The following is an 18633-nucleotide window of genomic DNA, read 5'->3' as shown; positions in this document are numbered from 1 at the left end:
TAAATTAATGAAAACCCTAGGGAACTTCACAAGAGACTAGCCAAGGCATTGAATAGCACACCACCAGAAGTGGCAGCAGCACCCCTGACCATTGACAGCTATCCAAGAACAGTTTGACCACTAAATTGACAATGAAAAGACATCCTAGGACTGGTTGACTAGAGTAAATTAGCACAGTCCAGAGAGAGAATGAAATTAAATCTCACCCTGATAAAATTAAAAATCTGAAGTAAGACTAACCAAAGCATAAACCACCATACAGAAATTACAGTAATGACGAAAAGAGTGTCAAAAGCCAATCCAAGTATGGACAACTCTTCTGTTGTCAAAGTTATGTTTGTGTGCTTTATTGGGGTGTTTTTACCGCTTCGTATGAATAAGGGTGGAACTGTAAAAATAGAAGTGGATTTTTTTTAGCCACCCTGTTCTAAGCATCAGAATGAACCATTTCTGGCACTGAAATCTGTGGTCTGACCAAGAGGTCAGCTTTCTTCAGAAGTCTTGCTTTAAGTATTCTCCTTTAGAAAAGCGACTTTTAGTGATATAGTCATGTGATGATAGTTAACAAACAAAATTTCCCAGATTAAATTAGGAACTCGAAGAGTGTCTCTGTGGAGTGCCAGCAGTTTTTGTTAGTGCTGTAACATACCCAGAAGCAGGTTCAGAAACTGCTAAAATGGAGTGATGAAGCTACTTTTCATTCACAGAAGTCCTCTTAAGATACTTTAGTTTTATATATAGAAATACCATGCATCTAAAACAGATGATAGTGTCTGATTGCATTTCTCCTTTAAAATGAGGTTCTAAAATTTCAGGATAGGGTATCTCAGACATGTTTAAAATACTTGCGGGAGAAGTATGATGTATATTAGCTTAAAAAATAAGTCTAAACCCTTGCTGTGTTTGTGTTTATCAGATAAATAAAATAATAATAAAATCATGTGACAGTAAGCACCTTGGTTTTCTCTCTGAACATATAAAGGACATGATGAAAAGATTTGTTGATTGCCTACAGTCTATTTTATCTTTACTCATTACTAGTAACAGAGGTAGCTCAGTTTTCAAGTTTAGACATACTGTAGTGTCATCACAGTAAGTTGGAGCTCACAGAGTTAGAGGACAGAGGCAGAGAGACTGAGTGTTCAGTATACAGTGAAGGTTTTCTATGGATCAGTCCTCCAGTTCTGCATGAGATCTCATGAGGTGTAAAATGTATTAATGTATTCTGTCCTTAATTTACTGGCTTCCTGCAGCTGTTCCTTCAGAATAAATCAATCAATCTGTTGCATAGGGGAACCCCCCTCGCACACATGCATGAACAAAACCCCCTCACCAATTATATTTTGTGCATATATAACAGAAAAAACCTCCCTTCTTCTTCTATGGAGAAATTTCCACAGTCTCTTTGGGTAGGTTGTTCCAGTGCTTAGTTACCCTCACATTAAATATATTTTCCTCATATCCAGTTGGAACCTTCCCCGTTTCAACTTAGGACCACTCTCTCTCCTTCTGTTATGTCCCACTGCCTTTTCCATGACTCTCTCTTGTAAGGTGAACTACCTGGCATAACTTAGAGCAGCACTGAGGCTGCTCCCATCTCATTGAAAAAAAATATCCCATCAAACTTCTTAATATGAGCTTTCTTTCAGACAGCTGTACCTGTATTTATATGGATTTTTTTTTCCCTGACATAACAGTACAAAAGAGATGATGAGCCAGACCAGCTTGCTGAGATGAAATAATAAGATCTTAATTATCTTCCATCAGCAAATATCAGTAAAATAATCAGCAGCCTTTTGCAGACAGTGTCTTGCAAGCCTTTTTCAAATAGGCACCATGTTTTGAGAACCGTAAGTTGCCTATTTGTGCTCTCTCCTTTGAAACAACCTAATTGCCTTCTTGAAGTAGTTCCCACCTTCCTTGATTGGAAATATATTACTGCCACCTTTTTCTTTTATCTTTTACTGTGCCATTGTACTAACACTACTATCATAATGTAACCATAAATGAAATGGGGTTAAATGTTTTGTAAGTAGTCCTGCGGGCCCAATGCACAGAATTTATGTAGAATTATTATTAAATCCTCCAGAGTCCTAGTTCTTCAGCTTAGTTGCTCAGTCTGCTTCCATGGAGCTCAGGTCAAGCTCTTGGATTACCAGTCAGTCATTGCAGTCTGGGACCCCAGAGATTCTCATGGCCCCCCCCACATTCTTGTGAGTTGAGGAACATGACTCCCAATTTATATGCAACAACAAAGGTTACTGGCACTAGGCTGAGATTTTGGGTTTTGAGTTTTTGGCTTTAGGTTAGGGTTTTTTGATGAAAACTTCTAAGAATAAAAAAAAAAAAAATTCCCACAAATTTAACAGAGATGTCATTGACTGTTAACTAATATCCGCACCATGACCAACATGCTTTTGGAGGGTGTAGGTTCCCAGCAGATCTGTCAGCAGAAATTGACTATTCTCTTCATTTCATTCTCAGTTCAACCAGCAAGGACAAGGGAGCCTCTGAAAAAGTACAGTAGTTCCATCTTGGCTAGAGTTGTTTCTATGATAAACACAGAAAAAACATATATTACAATGCCAACAACCCTATTTTCACAGCAATTTATGACAGTTTTTACAGTGTTAATTGTTGAAGTAGATAGGAACATCAGTAGAGTCAAAAGCATGATGAACGATAGTTGAATTCTCAGACTGTTGCTTTTGAAAAAACCCACAGAAACAGTGAAAGCTGTGGATGCACTGACACAACCTAAGCATGATGCCCATACTCTTTCAGAGTAAATATCCTGGCTTGAAAAGAAACAGAAATCCATATCATTTACTGCATGACATCTTCATGTGTATGGTCTTTGGAACTCAATGCTATTTGGGCAGGACCGTTTTACTTGTTTTGGCTTCCTGACCACCTTCCTTGGGTTTTTAATAGGAATGAAGGATTGTCAGAATATGACCCCAAAAACCTTTTGATGCTTCAAACAAAACCATAGTGATGCCACGAAGAAACTCATATCTACAGAGCATTATCTTCTTGAGATTCTAGATTTGGAGAGGAATATAGGTGAAAGAAAGTTCCATCCTTTGTCCAGCCAAGCAAAGAATTCTCTGCCCAGCAAGAATTCCTGTGTGCATGTATTGCCAGCTTAGGAGTGTTGGGTATAAGCTTCTGTTTGTAAGACATTGCTGTAACAATTTACAAGATGACAGAAGTGCAATGCAATTTATGGTTCTGCTATCTGTCTCAGCCTTTGACTTCTCCTGTCCTTAGGTATTAAAATAACCTCCCTGTGCCCATGTGATTATTTTAGAAGGACCCAGAGGAGTTGTCTCATCATCCATCTGCAGAGAGTTACATTAGGACACAGACTACGTTAAGGAGATAATTGTGACACTTTATTCCATGTGTATTTGTTTTAGAAAAGTGAGTGTCCACACTTGAGGCTATCAGAAGAGTGACTTCTCATGGACCCTGTATACCAATGCCTTGTGTCCCTGCAATTTCAAAAGACAGGGCTGTGCAGCATCTTCACCTAATGGGTTTTCTTGAAAAGTACAAAACCACTTGAAATGTCTGTGCAACGTTTGTGGCTAGGCCCTCAGAGGCTGAACTGGTAAAGGCTATTTTGAATTTTGTATTGTCACTATAATCTGTTCTTCTTGGGGTTTTTATCCTTTTCATATCCATTACAACTTAAATTAAAATAAATCCATTTGCTGACCCCATTATGTTTTACCTGTACCAGAATCCTTGAACTTGTTTATAAAATGAAAAGATATTTTAGTTCCTTTTTAGTGTCTCAAACATATGTTTACATCTATTTTATGGAATGTGTTTACTTATATATATCACAAAGAAATTTCCTCTCAGTCAACTGCTCTGAGTTGTCATGACAAATAAACAATAATCTGGAAGAGTGGGAAGATATTTTCTCAAAATAGTTTTTCAGTGTTTTTTTCTGTTTAAAAAACTCACATGCTGTATGGTTTTATAGTACCTGTGTGAGAGTATTTCCAGTGTTTAACCAGCTGAGATTGAAATCCAGTTGAATCCCATTAGCTTCTCTTACATGTCACTTGAGACCAGACAATTTTGTCATATCATTTTGGCAATAGATATTATCAGTCTGTGTATCATGATGTGCTGTTGAGTATTTTCAGTCTCTTCTTTTTTCAAGTATTTTCAAAATTCCTTTTGCTATCAATTCATGAATATAATTAGATTAAACTCCTTACTATTTGTAATCCCAGTTAGTACTTCCATGCCAGTGGATATCTTTAAAATGAATTGTTCTGTTTAGTACAAGTGACTTCGGGATTCAGAGAACAATGTCAGTAAAAAATCCCATTGCAAATGTAATTATATTGCAGCAATTGGCAATAATGCAGAAGATTTCTTTCTGTACTATTTTGATAACCTCTTCTTCAGTAATTGTTGAACAGGTTGGTTTATCAGTTGGAGTGCATTATTTTCCCTCAGTATTAGTGCAGCTTAAAAATTAAAGTAAGTCAGATTTCATATGGAGAAGTTAAATTACTGGATTTCTCTACAAACACAAGACATGGTTATAATACTTTTGTTGGCTCATTGTAAAGGTCAAAATTAGCAAGATTTTAAGAATTGCAGAAGCATACAGCAGAGCCTTTGTTGTAATCAGAAATGAAAACCAGGGCTGATTTAGTGCCTATCACAGAAAATCCAGTTTATAGTTATGGTATCTGTGACAGCAGCAGTGCAGTTTGTATGAGGTGATGATTTAAAAAAGCCTGCAGGTCAGTCAGAAAATGAAGAACTGTGACTAAGGAACAGAGCCAAGTACTATTACAAGGGAGGCCTTTAACCTCATTTTCTCTGTTACGACAACTGTGAAACTCAAGTCGATTTTGTTGGTTTTGGGGTCATGGCTTTCCTTTGCATCTCTATAGGTTCAACCAAATAATAATTTTCGAATACTTGTGTCCATGTGTGCTTGTATGGTTTTTAGCTGAAGAACCCAGGATACGAACTTGTAACGTTTAGATCTCTTATGGACATAGATGTCATCCATTATGTTGCATAGAAAACGCTGAACCAAACTCCCTGCATTTCACAGGCTGATATTCTCTTTCAATCTCTGTTTAAGGGTCTTTATGTCTTTGTGGTGTATTTTATCCTGCACAATCAACTTTGCTGTCCTGTGAAAGCAAGCTACACTGTAGACATGAATGGGCATACAGGTCCAGGATCAGCGTTTTTCACACATGGCAGTGGTCTGCCAGCTGCAAGAGGAGAAATCAGCAAGTCCATGCAGAACCTCATCAGTGCTGTGGAAGAGGTAAGAGCTCTATAGTGCTCTATAGTCATTAACTTGTTGATTGAAATGTTCCTGGGGATTTTGGTGTTAGTTCTTAAGTGTAATACGTGGGAATGAGATGCTAAATATTATAGGTTGTCTTGAGGCGGGGCGGGGTAGGAGATTTTTTAAATAATTTATTTTAATAACAAAAATTGTTCTTTATCCCTATTATTCTTGTAACTTACTGTGCCCTGATAACATCCCAGCTAGACAATCCCCCGTTTCACACTTGAGTCTTCAGTGTATTATGGAGGTAGGTTAAAGTGTCAAAAGTAGGTAATGAGAAATCAAAATATCAGGTTAATTCTTTCAGCTTACTGTAGGTTTTAGTTTTAAGTACTTAATTTCTCAGAGTTATGATGTGCAAGACTTCTGGAAATTGCACTAAAGTTAGAGAAAAATTGGACTGGAATGTATTGGAAAAGGGAAAGGAAGGGAAAAGGGAAAGGAAAGGAGTGGAAATAGGGAAAAGGGAAAAGAGAAAAAAGAAAAGAGAAAAGGGAAGGAAAGTTGTAGTGGGTTTGCCCTGTCTGGATGCCAGGCACTAAAGTGTCTCTCTCACTCCCCTCTGCAACTGGACAGGGGAGAGAAAATGTAACCAAGGATTCATGAGTTAAGGTTCAGCGGAGATCGTTCACCAAACACCACCAAAAACAAAACAAGCTCAAATTAGAGATATTAACTTAATGTATTGCTAACAAAATCAGAGCAGCATAATGGAAAAAAAAGAAGACCTTAAAAACACCTTCACGCCTCACTAACCCTCCCTCTTTCCCAGGTCTAATTCCTCCCACAGCAGCACAGGGAGACAAGGAATGGGGGTTATGGTCAGTTCATCACCCATAGCTTCTTCAGCTCCTAAGGGAGAGGAGTTCTTCCTCTACTTGAGCATAGGGTCCCTCGCACAGAAGAGAGTTCTCCATGAACTTCCCCAGTGAGAGTCAATCCCACCAGGAAGAGTCCTCCCCAGACTGCTGCAGCGTGGGGTCTCTCTTCCCAGAGGTGTAGTCCTTCATGGACAGGCCCTAGCATGGTCTCTTCTCTCTAAACACCTCCCATAGGGTCACAGCCTCCTCTCAGGCATCCCCTGCTCTGGTGTGGTACTCCTCCACGGGCTGCAGGTGGATCTCTGCATCCCCATGAACCTCCATGCACAGGGCACAGCTGCTTCCCCATGGACTGCACCACAGCCTGCAGGAGAATACCAGCTCTGGCAGCTGGAGCACCTTCTCCCCTTCCTTCTCCACTGACTCTGACAAATTCTCATCCTGTTCTTCCCTGGCCACAGTTACATCACCAAAATTTCTTTCTTTCTTCTTTCTTTCTTTCTTTCTTTCTTTCTTTCTTTCTTTCTTTCTTTCTTTCTTTCTTTCTTTCTTTCTTTCTTTCTTTCTTTCTTTCTTTCTTTCTTTCTTTCTTTCTTTCTTTCTTTCTTTCTTTCTTTCTTTCTTTCTTTCTTTCTTTCTTTCTTTCTTTCTTTCTTCCTTTCTTTCTTTCTTTCTTTCTTTCTTTCTTTCTTTCTTTCTTTCTTTCTTTCTTTCTTTCTTTCTTTCTTTCTTTCTTTCTCTTCTTTCTCTCTTTCTCTCTTTCTTTCTCTCTTTCTTTCTCTCTTTCTTTCTTTCTTCTCTCTCTCTCTTTCTTTCTTTCTTTCTTTCTTTCTTTCTTTCTTTCTTTCTTTCTTTCCTTCCTTCCTTCCTTCCTTCCTTCCTTCCTTCCTTCCTTCCTTCCTTCCTTCCTTCCTTCCTTTCTTTCTTTCTTTCTTTCTTTCTTTCTTTCTTTCTTTCTTTCTTTCTTTCTTTCTTTCTTTCTTTCTTTCTTTCTTTCTTTCTTTCTTTCTTTCTTTCTTTCTTTCTTTCTTTCTTTCTTTCTTTCTTTCTTTCTTTCTTTCTTTCTTTCTTTTTCCCTCCTTCCCTCCTTCCCTCCTTCCTTCCCTCCTTCCTTCTTTTCTTTTCTTTTCTTTTCTTTTCTTTTCTTTTCTTTTCTTTTCTTTTCTTTTCTTTTCTTTTCTTTTCTTTTCTTTTCTTTTCTTTTCTTTTCTTTTCTTTTCTTTTCTTTTTCTTTTTCTTTTTCTTTTTCTTTTTCTTTTCTTTTCCTTCTTCTTTTTCTTCTTTCTTCCTCTTCTTCCTCTTCTTCCTCTTCTTCCTCTTCTTCCTCTTCTTCCTTTTTCTTTTTCCTTTTCTTTTTCTCCTCCTCCTCCTCCTCCTTCTCCTCCTTCTCCTCTTCCTCTTCCTCCTCCTTCTCCTCCTCCTCCTCCTCCTCCTCCTCCTCCTCCTCCTCCTCCTCCTCCTCCTCCTCCTCCTCCTCCTCCTCCTCCTCCTCCTCTTCCAGGCCAGGTTTGGCAGTGGAAACATCATTGCAGCTGCCAGGGATTACTACTGGAGAGGGGTGCCCTGGAGGCATGAAGGAAACTTTCAGTAGCTTCTCACAGAAGCCACCCCGGTAGGCCCCCCTGTAATCCCTCCTACTAACAAAACTTGGCCATGAAAACCCAATACAGAAGGGAAGAAAAGGCAAGGAAAATGGAGGTATAGACAGATAGATATAGATAGATATAGATACAGATATAGATATAGATAGATAGATACAATTTATTAAAAAGTTTAAAAAGGTTTCCTGGTCACTTCCTATAGACGTGACAGAATAGCTGGTTCCAAAATCTCTTGATTTTCAGTTCAGATCTGGTCATCATTTCCGGTTCTCTGCAATATTTTTGATGATTATTGCATTTTGTTTCTTTTTAAACTCTACAGGTGCCTTCAGAGTGGGAGAGAGCATCCTTGCAGCCTGCTAGTCAAGTTACTGCTGCCTTTAAGCAGAGTCCACAAAATGGTAATGTTTTCCACCCTTCTGGAGGATTCAGTACCAGCTCATTAGTTACTGATGAGGAATCACAAGAGTTTGATGACCTAATATTTGCTTTAAAGACTGGTGAGTGACTCTTGCCCTCGTCCCTCAAAGTTTTCTGTATTGCTAAGTGTTAGTCATCCTAATGGTGCCACCATTCAATGAGATACAGGTAATGAGGTCTCTTAACATAATCTGATTTCCAATGAAAATTGGAATTTTCCAATGAAAATTTTAAAGATCAGTCAATATGGGTATGTCTGCTAGGACATACCCATGAGGCAAAAGAATCCTACTTAATAAGATGCAGCAGACACTAACCAAAGCCCACCCAGGTAAAGAACAAATGGACTTGCTTGGTAGCAGGAGGTCACCTAAATGATCTTTAGGGATTAATGATTTCAGTCCACTGAACCTTGCAAGAGACAACAGCAAGGCTTTCATGAGAGTAGCAGATTAAGTGACCTGGTATACATAATTTCAGAAGCTTGTTCCCTTCAGTGATATCAAGAAAAGTCAAAATGGATGGAAGACTGGGAATAATAAAAAAGTATTTTTATTCAGTAACTTCATATATAACGCTGTATATCCTAGGCCAGTTTACATTTCAGGATATACCTCTAATAATGGGGCCCTCAACAGGGGAAGTCACGAAGGTGCTCAAAGGGCCGGAGTGCCTCTGCCATGAGGAAAGGCTGAGAGAGTTGGGGATGTCAGCCTGAAGAAGGGAAGACACTGAGGAGAGCTTTGAGTCCTTTCCAATACCTAAAGGGGCTACAGGAGAGTGGGAGATGGACTTTTGACAAGGGCATAGTGTGACAGGACAAGGGGGAATGGCTTTGAACTGAAAGACAGCATGTTTAGATTAGGTATTTGGAAGAAATTTTTCCCTGTGAGGATGAGGAGGCCCTGGAACAGATTACCCAGAGAAGCTGTGGCTGCTCAATCCTTGGAAGTGTTCAAGGCCAGGTTTAATGAGACTCTGAGCCACCTGATCTAGTGGAAGGTGTTCCTGCCCATGGCAAGGGGCTGGAAATAGATGGCCTTTAAGGTCTCTTTCAACCCAAACCATCCTATGTTCTATGAAAATCTGTTTTATACTTATTAATTTTTCTAGACATTTTGCAGACTAGTTCTACTTTGCTAGCAGTCAAATTTTTTCCGAGACTTTCAAAGCAAGGTGCAGAAGTTATAGTTGCAAACTTTTTTTTTAGGTATGTAAGAAGGTAACTTTTACTTTTTTAACTTCTTGAACACTATGAAGGGAATCAGATAATTCATAGATAGTTAATAAGACATGAAACGATCTACATCTAACACCCCTACTATTACGCAATGTTTACTGCTTAGGTAAATCAGTTGGTGTCCATAAACTATAGAAGACAAGAGTCTTAAGTCATGAAGAATAATCTAGGCAACAGCCGTTGCTGAAATATAATACAATTCAACACATATTCAGCACTTAGTTACTTTTTCCTAAGTCTTCAAGCTCCATCCCTAGTTAACTCATTTTAAGTTCTTTGAGAAAATAGGTCTAAAACCAACTTTTGATTTTCTTGCCTAAATTCTATTACTGTCTTCTATATTAATATTTTATTATAATTTGTTTTTAATGAGCATTTCATATTAATGTGATTTGAAGCAGTGACCTCAGGCCATTGTTGAAGAAAAATATTTTATTTACATTACTGATTCAAGTAATGCCTAACAATTTTACACCAATGCTTATTCTTTTGCCCACACAGTGTCACCAGCTGTGTTACAAGAGTAAAAAACCCTGTGATTTCTAAACCAAACCAGTTGTCCCATTTGGTTTCAGCTTCACATTTGAATAAGATGAACTGAAGAGGTGGTGTGGAAGGTTAGAGCATATTTGACCAGTAAAGTAAATGTTTATCAGCTATTGTCTCAGACACAACCTCTAGCTCAACACATATTTTATCCTTGAAACACACCTCCTGCCTCCCAAAAAAAAAGAACAAAACAAAAAAAACCCAAAAAAACCAAAAACAAACAAACAAATGCCAACCAAAACCCGAAACAAATCAAAAAACCCAAAACAAACAACCCAAGCTTTTCTGTAACGAAAAATCTATTTTATTATTTTCATCCTGACATGTTCTCCAGTTCAGTTCAGTGCATGGCCAAGGAAAGGGAGGCAAGGAATCACACAGAAGTAATAAAAAGAGAGATGAGATGGTGGAAAGCTGGATTTTTTTTCTCTGTTTGGCATTATGGACCTATTCTGCTAAAGTATTCACTGTGCTGTGATCTAACAGGAGTTTTATGATAACGGTTAAGCTAGCAGGCACTGAAATGAGCTCATCTCCTAGTCTCTCAGCACCACATTTCTTCCTCTCTTGCATCATGGCTTATGCTCACATGAAACCACGAGAAGTCAGGTTAGATTTCTCCTTTTCATCTTCTTCTTCCTCTCCCTTATTTCTCCCACTCTGCATCAGTTAGTCTGATGTCCTTTGAGCACTAGTCCTGACTCCAAGGAAGAAGTGGTCATTGGCAATGGAAAGACAAGGACCTCTTCTTTAAACAGGCTAACATGTATAGGCAGCTAAGATGCCTGTTTTGCTGAACTGCTCTTGTCTGTAATTTGCTGTGTGAGGTGCTTCTCAAACCCTTTTAGAAGAGGTTTTATTTCTGAAGGCTGAGAATTCCTCATTCTGGAAGAGCAGGGAGAGGGTGCTTTCCCCCCCAGATTAGCTAGTTTTATCACTGCGAAACTGGGGAGTGTTGCTTTTGGAGGAAGATTAAAAATATTATTTATGAACTTTACCTGTGAAAAACTGAAACAGAATCTTCCTTTATCTGTGATCCCTAAAACTGTCAATCTATACTAAAACTTATCTATAGCAGTGCTCCCACTCTGAGGGCTGACTGAGGATCAGCACTGATTAGCAGAGGAATATGAAAAAATGTTTTTATGCCCCTTTGTGCTTCATTTGATCTTTCTGCTCATGTAGTTCTGAACTTTCTGAAGGTGACTTTAACTTATGCTCACAGGGCATAATTTTGTAGCCAAAGTTTAAACCTGGCAGCCAAGATCAATGATCAATAATCATGGCAAAGCTAAAAAATTTAATTCCCACCCTCCTGCCACTCTCTGCTGTAGAAATGAAGACAGTTTAAAAAAAAAAAAAATTAGCCAGTCCTCCACAAAAGAACTTTGTTTTTAACTTGTCAGTGTTTAGTAATTTGCAGTGTGCAGTACAGCCCCATAAATAGTTGTGCTGGCACACTCAGCCTTGTTGCTAGAGGAATGTGTCATAGAACTGTGCACTTAACCCTTGGTTCCACAGTCATTAATGCTGGGCCTAATTACAGATTAACCTGAAATACAGGCTGGGTCAGATGAAAGCATACAACTGCAGTTCTGGCAAATCAAGTATCCACCTAATTGAGCTTTTTCTTAGTCACGTGTTCTGCTAGCTTTTTAGAAGCATCACATGGTGATAGGATTTTTTGTTTCATGAGAGAAATCCAGTGGGCTTCTTATATCATATAGCTATTGTATTTGAATGCCTTACCAAGTAATTCCTTCTTTCCATCAAATATGCTCATGTGCATACAGAAATACACAGTTAAGGATTCACTCTGCTCAATACTTCATATAATTTCTTTTATTTTGGAGATCTTTTGGAAAACAATCCAGCTCCAAAGTGGCTTATGGAAGGAAGTAATAAAACACATATGGTAGGATGTAGTGGTTTGAAAGCAAAACAAATTAGAGGCTCCAAGTCAGAGATACAATTTAATAGGAAGAAAGAAAAAAAAAAAAGTAAAATAAAATAGATGCAATAATACAAAAGACCACTGACAGAGTCAGAATACAGCCTGAGCAGAGTGATGGAAGCAGTCCAGATGAGGTGGTCTTCTTGAAGCAGTCATCCTGTAGAAAGGTCTGGTAGGTCTGTTCCTCTGGGAATCCAGTGGGTAAGGACCCCCTGTACTGTCCCAAACCCCAGATTATATCCAGGTGAGAATGCTTGGTTCCTCCCCCTGGGCGGAGCATCTCACAATGGCATGATGGGTCATGCAGGGGGTCCTTGATGGCCCATTAAACAGAGATAACTGCCGGAGGGAGTTATTTATGAGTCATGGGCAAGGCATTTGATGGGCCATTAACAGAATATAATGGCCCAGAGGGAGGGGGTCTGGGAAAACGCTGCCCCACCTGGATTCAACAGTTCATGAATATGGTGATAGAATACTTTGTGCACATCCTATACTACAACCCAGGACATAGGAGAAATAATTTAGGGACATGTCCTGCTCATTGATGTGTGCTAAAACCTTTTTTTTAAAATGTTTATGAATTTGTGTTTATTTTATTTTATTTTATTTTATTTTATTTTATTTTATTTTATTTTATTTTATTTTATTTTATTTTATTTTATGACTCTTCTAATGATTCAGACAGCTTCTGTTGAGAAAGTTAGTTATTTATGAATTTGTTTTTGTTGATTTCATTGATTAACTTTAAAAGTCTGCAATTTTGGACTAGATCTCATTTTTCCTCTGATTTCTTGTGCAAGGTTTATATTGATAGGCAATTCAGTAAGAACTTTGCCTTCCTGAATATGACAGTCATACGTTATTGTCATTGACGATAAAGCCAATATACCAGAATTCCCTGAGGACTTCTACTCTGGTTAAGGCTGGGCAGTTAGAAAAGGAGCCAACAAGAATAAAAGTAGATGCAATCTGTCCCAAAGCTGCCCATCAGCATTTCTTTAAAGCATGAATACTATAAATGTACGATAGCTTTACTGTTTTCTGAGCTTCCATCTATTTATTACAAATACTCTTATCTTCTCCCTTTCTGTGATGCACAAAACCAATTTATTCTGTTGGATGAGCTGTGAAACCAAAATACAGCAAAGTCTTTGAGGGAGGCCCAAACTCTTCCTGGGATGACGGGTGACCCACCAGGGTAGTATCCAAATACATACTAAGCAGAATACTGCTACATTCATACCTTAGTGTATTTTTACTCTTAAGAGAGGCAATTATGATAAATATTATATAAATATTCCAGTATTTCTTTAATATGATGCACATATTCTAATGATTCTCTGATATGGAAAATACCTTGAAAAATCTATAAGTTAAAACCCCACACAAATACAGCTGTGTGCAATAACAATGTTATATAAAAAGATTCATGATTTTCAATCTACTGCAGCTAGGGTTCCAAAGTCAGCATTTTATAAACCTTGGTGACACCAAGGTGTCTGAAGGAGCCTGATTTAAGAATAAAGCATCTCATGTGGCCATCCTGAACCAGAGGAAACTTTTGAAATTTCAGTTCTGAAAGGTCTTTAGTGCAGCATCCTGGAGACTCTCTATAATAAAGCATATAGACTGTAGGTGGCAAAGTCCCTGCCTTATCATCTTACATGATTTCTGTTTCGAAGGGCTCACTTCAAATTAAAAAAAAAAAAAAAAAAAAAAAAAAAAAAAAAAAAAAAAAAAAAAGGAAGCAAAGACAGCTAATTTGTCTGTGGTTGTCACAGGTATGTTACCTGACAGCCGTTGAATGTGACTGTGCAATATCCACTAAGCATTTTTAGTTCAATCTGAACTTTATTTATTGAAGTCTGGATATCTGTCTGTGTCATTTCTGTGAAGCTAGAACCCTGAAAAAAGAATTAAATTTGGTTTGTGTAGCTTATTCATGTACATTCCACACATACAATAAAATCATGACTGATTAAGCAAGATATAAGTGTTCGAAAAACTGTTTTCCCAACGATATGAGTACAGTACTTACAAAACAAACGCAGTCTCCCTTAAAATGTTTTAGTGAAAGTCTGACCTATCTCTGAGTGAGCTGATAATAACAGCTGGTGTTCCAGGGCACATAGGGATGCAAAGGTGTAGCCCTTCACCAGCAGATGTCAGTGGAGGAACCTCTCTGGGTTTGAAGCCTGAGCTGAGACTTTTCAGTTTACATCTAGTCCTGGCATACAAAAAGAAAAGAAAGAAAGGCTTCATTTTTCTGCGTATTTTTCTTCAAATAGTTCCTTCACAAACTGGGGAAAAGTAATACTCCCTGCTACGTATCTACCATCCTACCACTCAGATCTAGATGAGTGCATGCTCTTTTGGATCTGATTGAGTTTAAATTCCACTCTGATCTGAGAACCCAATGGACCAGTGAACTCTGTGAAACTCCATTGTGTAAACAGTCCTACTCTTTCCAGCCTGCTGACTGTTTGGTAAACTCGTATCCTGGTTACATTTCAGTTCTTATTCCTAAAAAGGATCAGCTCTAACATAGTTTGTCTTTGAGGCTTCAGCAGAACAAGGCCCTTGTAAACCTAAAGTACCCTGTTTCAGTCTCCGAACCACAAGTTCCTGATAAGAACCTCTGTAAGAAAAAAGATCTTCTCTGACTTTGCACAGAGCATGGGCAAAACTTGCACGTATATTTAAGAATACACATAATGTAATATCATTATACCAATACTTGATCTTTTTGTAGTGCCCAGCAAAAGATTCTTAAAGAAACCCCATGCTAGATAGTTTCCACTTTACCTGTACAGCCACTGGTAAGACAAATATCTTTCTAACACAAATGTTCACCTTGAAATCTGAGCCTAGGGTGATCATATTTATGATATGAAATGGTTTTAAATAATGGAGTGTTTCAGTTTTTGGAATTTGTACCCTTTTCAGGTTGACACAAAGAAGTATTGTGTTCTCCATTCAAAGTGTTTTGTTTACTTCATGGTTTTTACTCGATTTTCCATCCCCATGTGGTAAATACAGCAGTCTGATTCATCTTCTCTATTACAGTCAGGTTTCCTTTCTGAAACAATTAAATATCAAAAAAAACCCCCAAACTTGTTTAAACAATTTCTGTTTTTCCCAGGACATTCAAACAGGTGCCTTTTGGATATTAGGATTCAGCTCAATGAAAATGTTAAATGTGCATACAAATTTAAATCAACTTCAATACATTTATAAACAACTATTTTAATAATTCAGATCCTAATCTTGACTTTGTTATTGTATGTTGATGGATTTTTAGTCCTGTCATACTTTGCCAGTAGTTGTTGGTTTCTCAAGAGCTTGGATCATGTAGGTCTAAGGACTTATCAGTGTCAGTGAATGCATGTTCCCTGCATGACCCAAACACCAAAACCAGGTGTAAAAAGGATCTTGTTGCAGCTCACCCACTTTTCCCCTGGACCATCAGGCATGTATCCTAGTTTGGCCCCTACCAGGACTTCATCCAGACCTCTGCAGGAAAACTTGACTATTCATACCTTCTGCACAGGTTCTCTGGACCAAACTCCATATTCAAGATTCCAGTCTGACTTCCCACAGCAAAGCAGCATCTCACTACTGCCCACTTTACAGTACTTCTTTTCTTCTTGAGGGGTGGTAGATGGAAGTGTGCTAAGAGAAAACTTTGTAAAAGTGGAACAACAGAGAACATAGAAAAAGATGAAGAAACTCAAAAAAATACACTACTCTTTTCTTTTGTCAAGCAAACCAAAAACTGGAATGTCAGCTGAGGGAGAAATAAGAGATGCACTGCACACCTGATAAAAACTCTAGAAAATATTTTTCAGTATGAAATGCAAATCACTGCCTCTCCCAGCATTACCCTGTTCAGGGCTGTTTTGAGCCAGATGTCATTCCTTTGTAACTGCCTTGAACTGCATGTAGTTGCAGATCTGCTTCTGCCCAAAACAAATTACTTCCCTCATCATTTGTTAAATGACATCGCTGCAGGATCATGCATGAAAGTAATTTGTATTGAAATCCTCATGCCTCATTATACTGATACGCAGTTCTCAACAGAATTAAAGCCTAGACACCCTAAGCCCTCAAAACTCATGTATTGAGTAGAATTTGTTCTACAGCTCAAGGAGAGGAGCTGAAAAAACACTGAAGTTTATAGTTCCAACAGATCTTTTGTGACAAAAGGGTCTGAAAAAAATTTGCATTGCATAAAAATTAGTGGAGTATTATGCATCTTCATACTAACCAACTGAAACCTCCCCCACAAAAAAGTCCAAATTAAATCTCTATCAAACAAATAGGAAGCAGGAAGCTAGCAGAAATCCTATGACAAAAGGATGGAGAAGGTAACCTCCCGAGGTCTCTTCTAGACGTGTTTTAGAAGTTCCCTTGGGCCAAACTCTAGTATTGTCTTCCAGCAGAAGTAAAACTTAATGCACCAGTTTATGCCAAATGGGGTTTTAAAGAATATTTGGTCAGCATCTTTTCTCATGTTGAAATTACTGTCCTATTCAGACAGCTGGAATCATGGTTTAACTTGGAAGTTGTATCATTAAAAATCAATTCTTTATGATGAAGTCCTTGGAAACACCAGACTCTTACAGACAGACCATGAACCCAGTCTTCGCCAGGCCTTGATTTATGCTTTTCTGATTTCAAGGCAACCTCTAAGTAACTATTATATCACTTACTGGGCTAAAAAAAGTGAATGACAGTGGAATTATGAAAAAGCATATCTGGATGGTACAAAGGTATGTCAGCAAGTGTTATAATCCATGGATTCAGAATGGTAGACTAGTAAGAGGAAACCTGCCATGTGGTTGCGGGGTTGGGAAACAATTCAATAATCAGAATAAGACAGAGTGGGACAGGGTACCCCCATTTCTGTGTCAAAATTTTATTCTCACTGATTCTTGTTTTTGTTGTTTTTTCTCTATTTCAGGTGCAGGTCTCAGTGTCAGTGATAACGAGTCGTGCCATGGCAGCCAGGACGGTGGCAGCATGGCTAACTCCCAGATTGTAGAGCTTAGAAGAATACCCATAGCTGACACTCACCTCTAACTCCACAGTTTGCTTGGGTGTTTTTTGTTGTGGTGTTTTTTTATCCAGCCTCAGTATTTTTATATTTGTACTTCCTTTTGCACTAAAACACTATATAAAACTAGTAGAATGCTGTTATCTTTACTGAATGTTTAACAAGGAATGTTTGCTTGAGGTTTTGTATATCAGAAAAAAAAAACTGTAAATTTTTTACAGTGAGTGAGCATCAATAGATACCGTGGCAATTGGCCTAGATTTTAATCTTGTAAGTAGATGATACATTGCATAAACTGTATCTTTTTAAAATTAACCTGTACATTAATGCTGATTAATAAAGCAGTAGAGTCTGTTTGATACAGACCAGTCTGTTATTTCTCCTTACTGTTTATGAAGACAAAAGGTGATACAGACGCCCTGTTGGATAGGGAAGTATTCTAGTGGCACAGTTTTTCTAAGTTTCCTAAGCTGCACTCTTCTCACTGTCTTTTGAGTTCCCAAATCTGTGAAGAAATTCAAATAAAGACAAAAGCCTTGAGCCAAAGGGCTTGTAATTTAAATTGTGACATGACAAATATTGATGATCTGAAATACACAAAGGGGAGATGAAGAATAAGAGTGAAACCACTAGCAGCTGTGTGCTTTTAATTTCTTTACCTCGCTGATTTCATATATTAAGCTCTCTCACTCTTCAAAGTCAAAAATAAAGGGAATTCCAAAGAGTGGCATTTTCTGTTGATCTTCATGTAGATATTCTTGTTCCAATTGAAGGGTTCAAGTATTGCATTACAGAGTTAGATCAGTAATCTGGGGCCATAAATGAGCAAGAAAAGTTCCTCCCTTGGAAACAGAGGAAGTATTTCAGAACTAGGGGGTGAGGCAAGCTGATCTTGTAGGAATTATTAACTCTGCTTGTGCACAGATAGTCTGTAAGAAAAACACATTAAATCAGGAGACCAAGGGATTTTTTCCTCTGAACATTTCTCAGTGTAGTATAGATGTACAGTAAATGAGAAAGCAAGTCTTGTATACCTTCTTCAGGAACTTGCCTAAAGGCTTTACACTGGGTAAGGTCTAAGCAACAACCTCTCCCTTTAAAAGAAAACTTTTCTTGTAAAAATCTTTACATTAATTTTTCTAGAATGATATGCAAATTTTTCTGTATGTAAATAACTGTTGAGCTTAATAAAAGCCAAAACCAACAAAATAAACAAATCTCACCTCTGCATCACCGTTCTTTAAAAGCTAATAGGATTGCACAGCTTATAGTTATCCCTTGTATCCAAGAGAGACAACTACTTTAGGGTCTAATGCTGCAAAAGCCTTGACAAACACAGGAAACTATTTCTAGTCAGGAAAGCCCTTAAACAAGTGCTTTTTAAGTATATATTTGAATTGGGAAGTAAGAATATGTCTCTATAAAACTACCATATGAACTGTTGTATTAAGACTAAAATTTCTGACTCACGGGAATTTTGTTGCCTCTTTATACTGGTCATGGTATAGAGGGAACAAAGCCAAATCTTTTTGGTAAATGTCAAAAGTTAATGTGAGGTTGAAGGTGGGATTGGGTGACAGTACATGAGCCTTTCCCCATCGTGGGCAATGCACAGGGCAGTCAGGAAGATGCTGAGCAGAAGGGG

General features: G+C 38.1%; 1 protein-coding gene across 1 annotated transcript in view; it reads left to right on the top strand.

Annotated features, from left to right (window-relative positions):
- Positions 1 to 18248, top strand: part of LOC136305778 (adhesion G-protein coupled receptor V1-like) — a 43882-nt gene extending 25634 nt beyond the window's left edge. The window contains exons 3-5 of the mRNA XM_066209093.1: positions 5126 to 5317; positions 8089 to 8266; positions 16896 to 18248. Of these exons, the coding sequence (XP_066065190.1) occupies positions 5126 to 5317; positions 8089 to 8266; positions 16896 to 17014 (489 nt within the window). The 3' untranslated portion in view covers positions 17015 to 18248. The remainder of the gene's footprint in view (positions 1 to 5125; positions 5318 to 8088; positions 8267 to 16895) is intronic.
- The last annotated feature ends 385 nt before the right edge of the window (positions 18249 to 18633 follow it).

This window comes from Chamaea fasciata, unplaced genomic scaffold, assembly GCF_029207755.1.
Source record: "Chamaea fasciata isolate MVZ Bird 193981 ecotype frontalis unplaced genomic scaffold, bChaFas1.0.hap1 SCAF_659, whole genome shotgun sequence".
Taxonomy (NCBI): domain Eukaryota; kingdom Metazoa; phylum Chordata; class Aves; order Passeriformes; family Sylviidae; genus Chamaea; species Chamaea fasciata.
The sequence above is the reverse complement of the archived record's forward strand: the minus strand, read 5'-3'. Positions and strand labels throughout refer to the sequence as shown.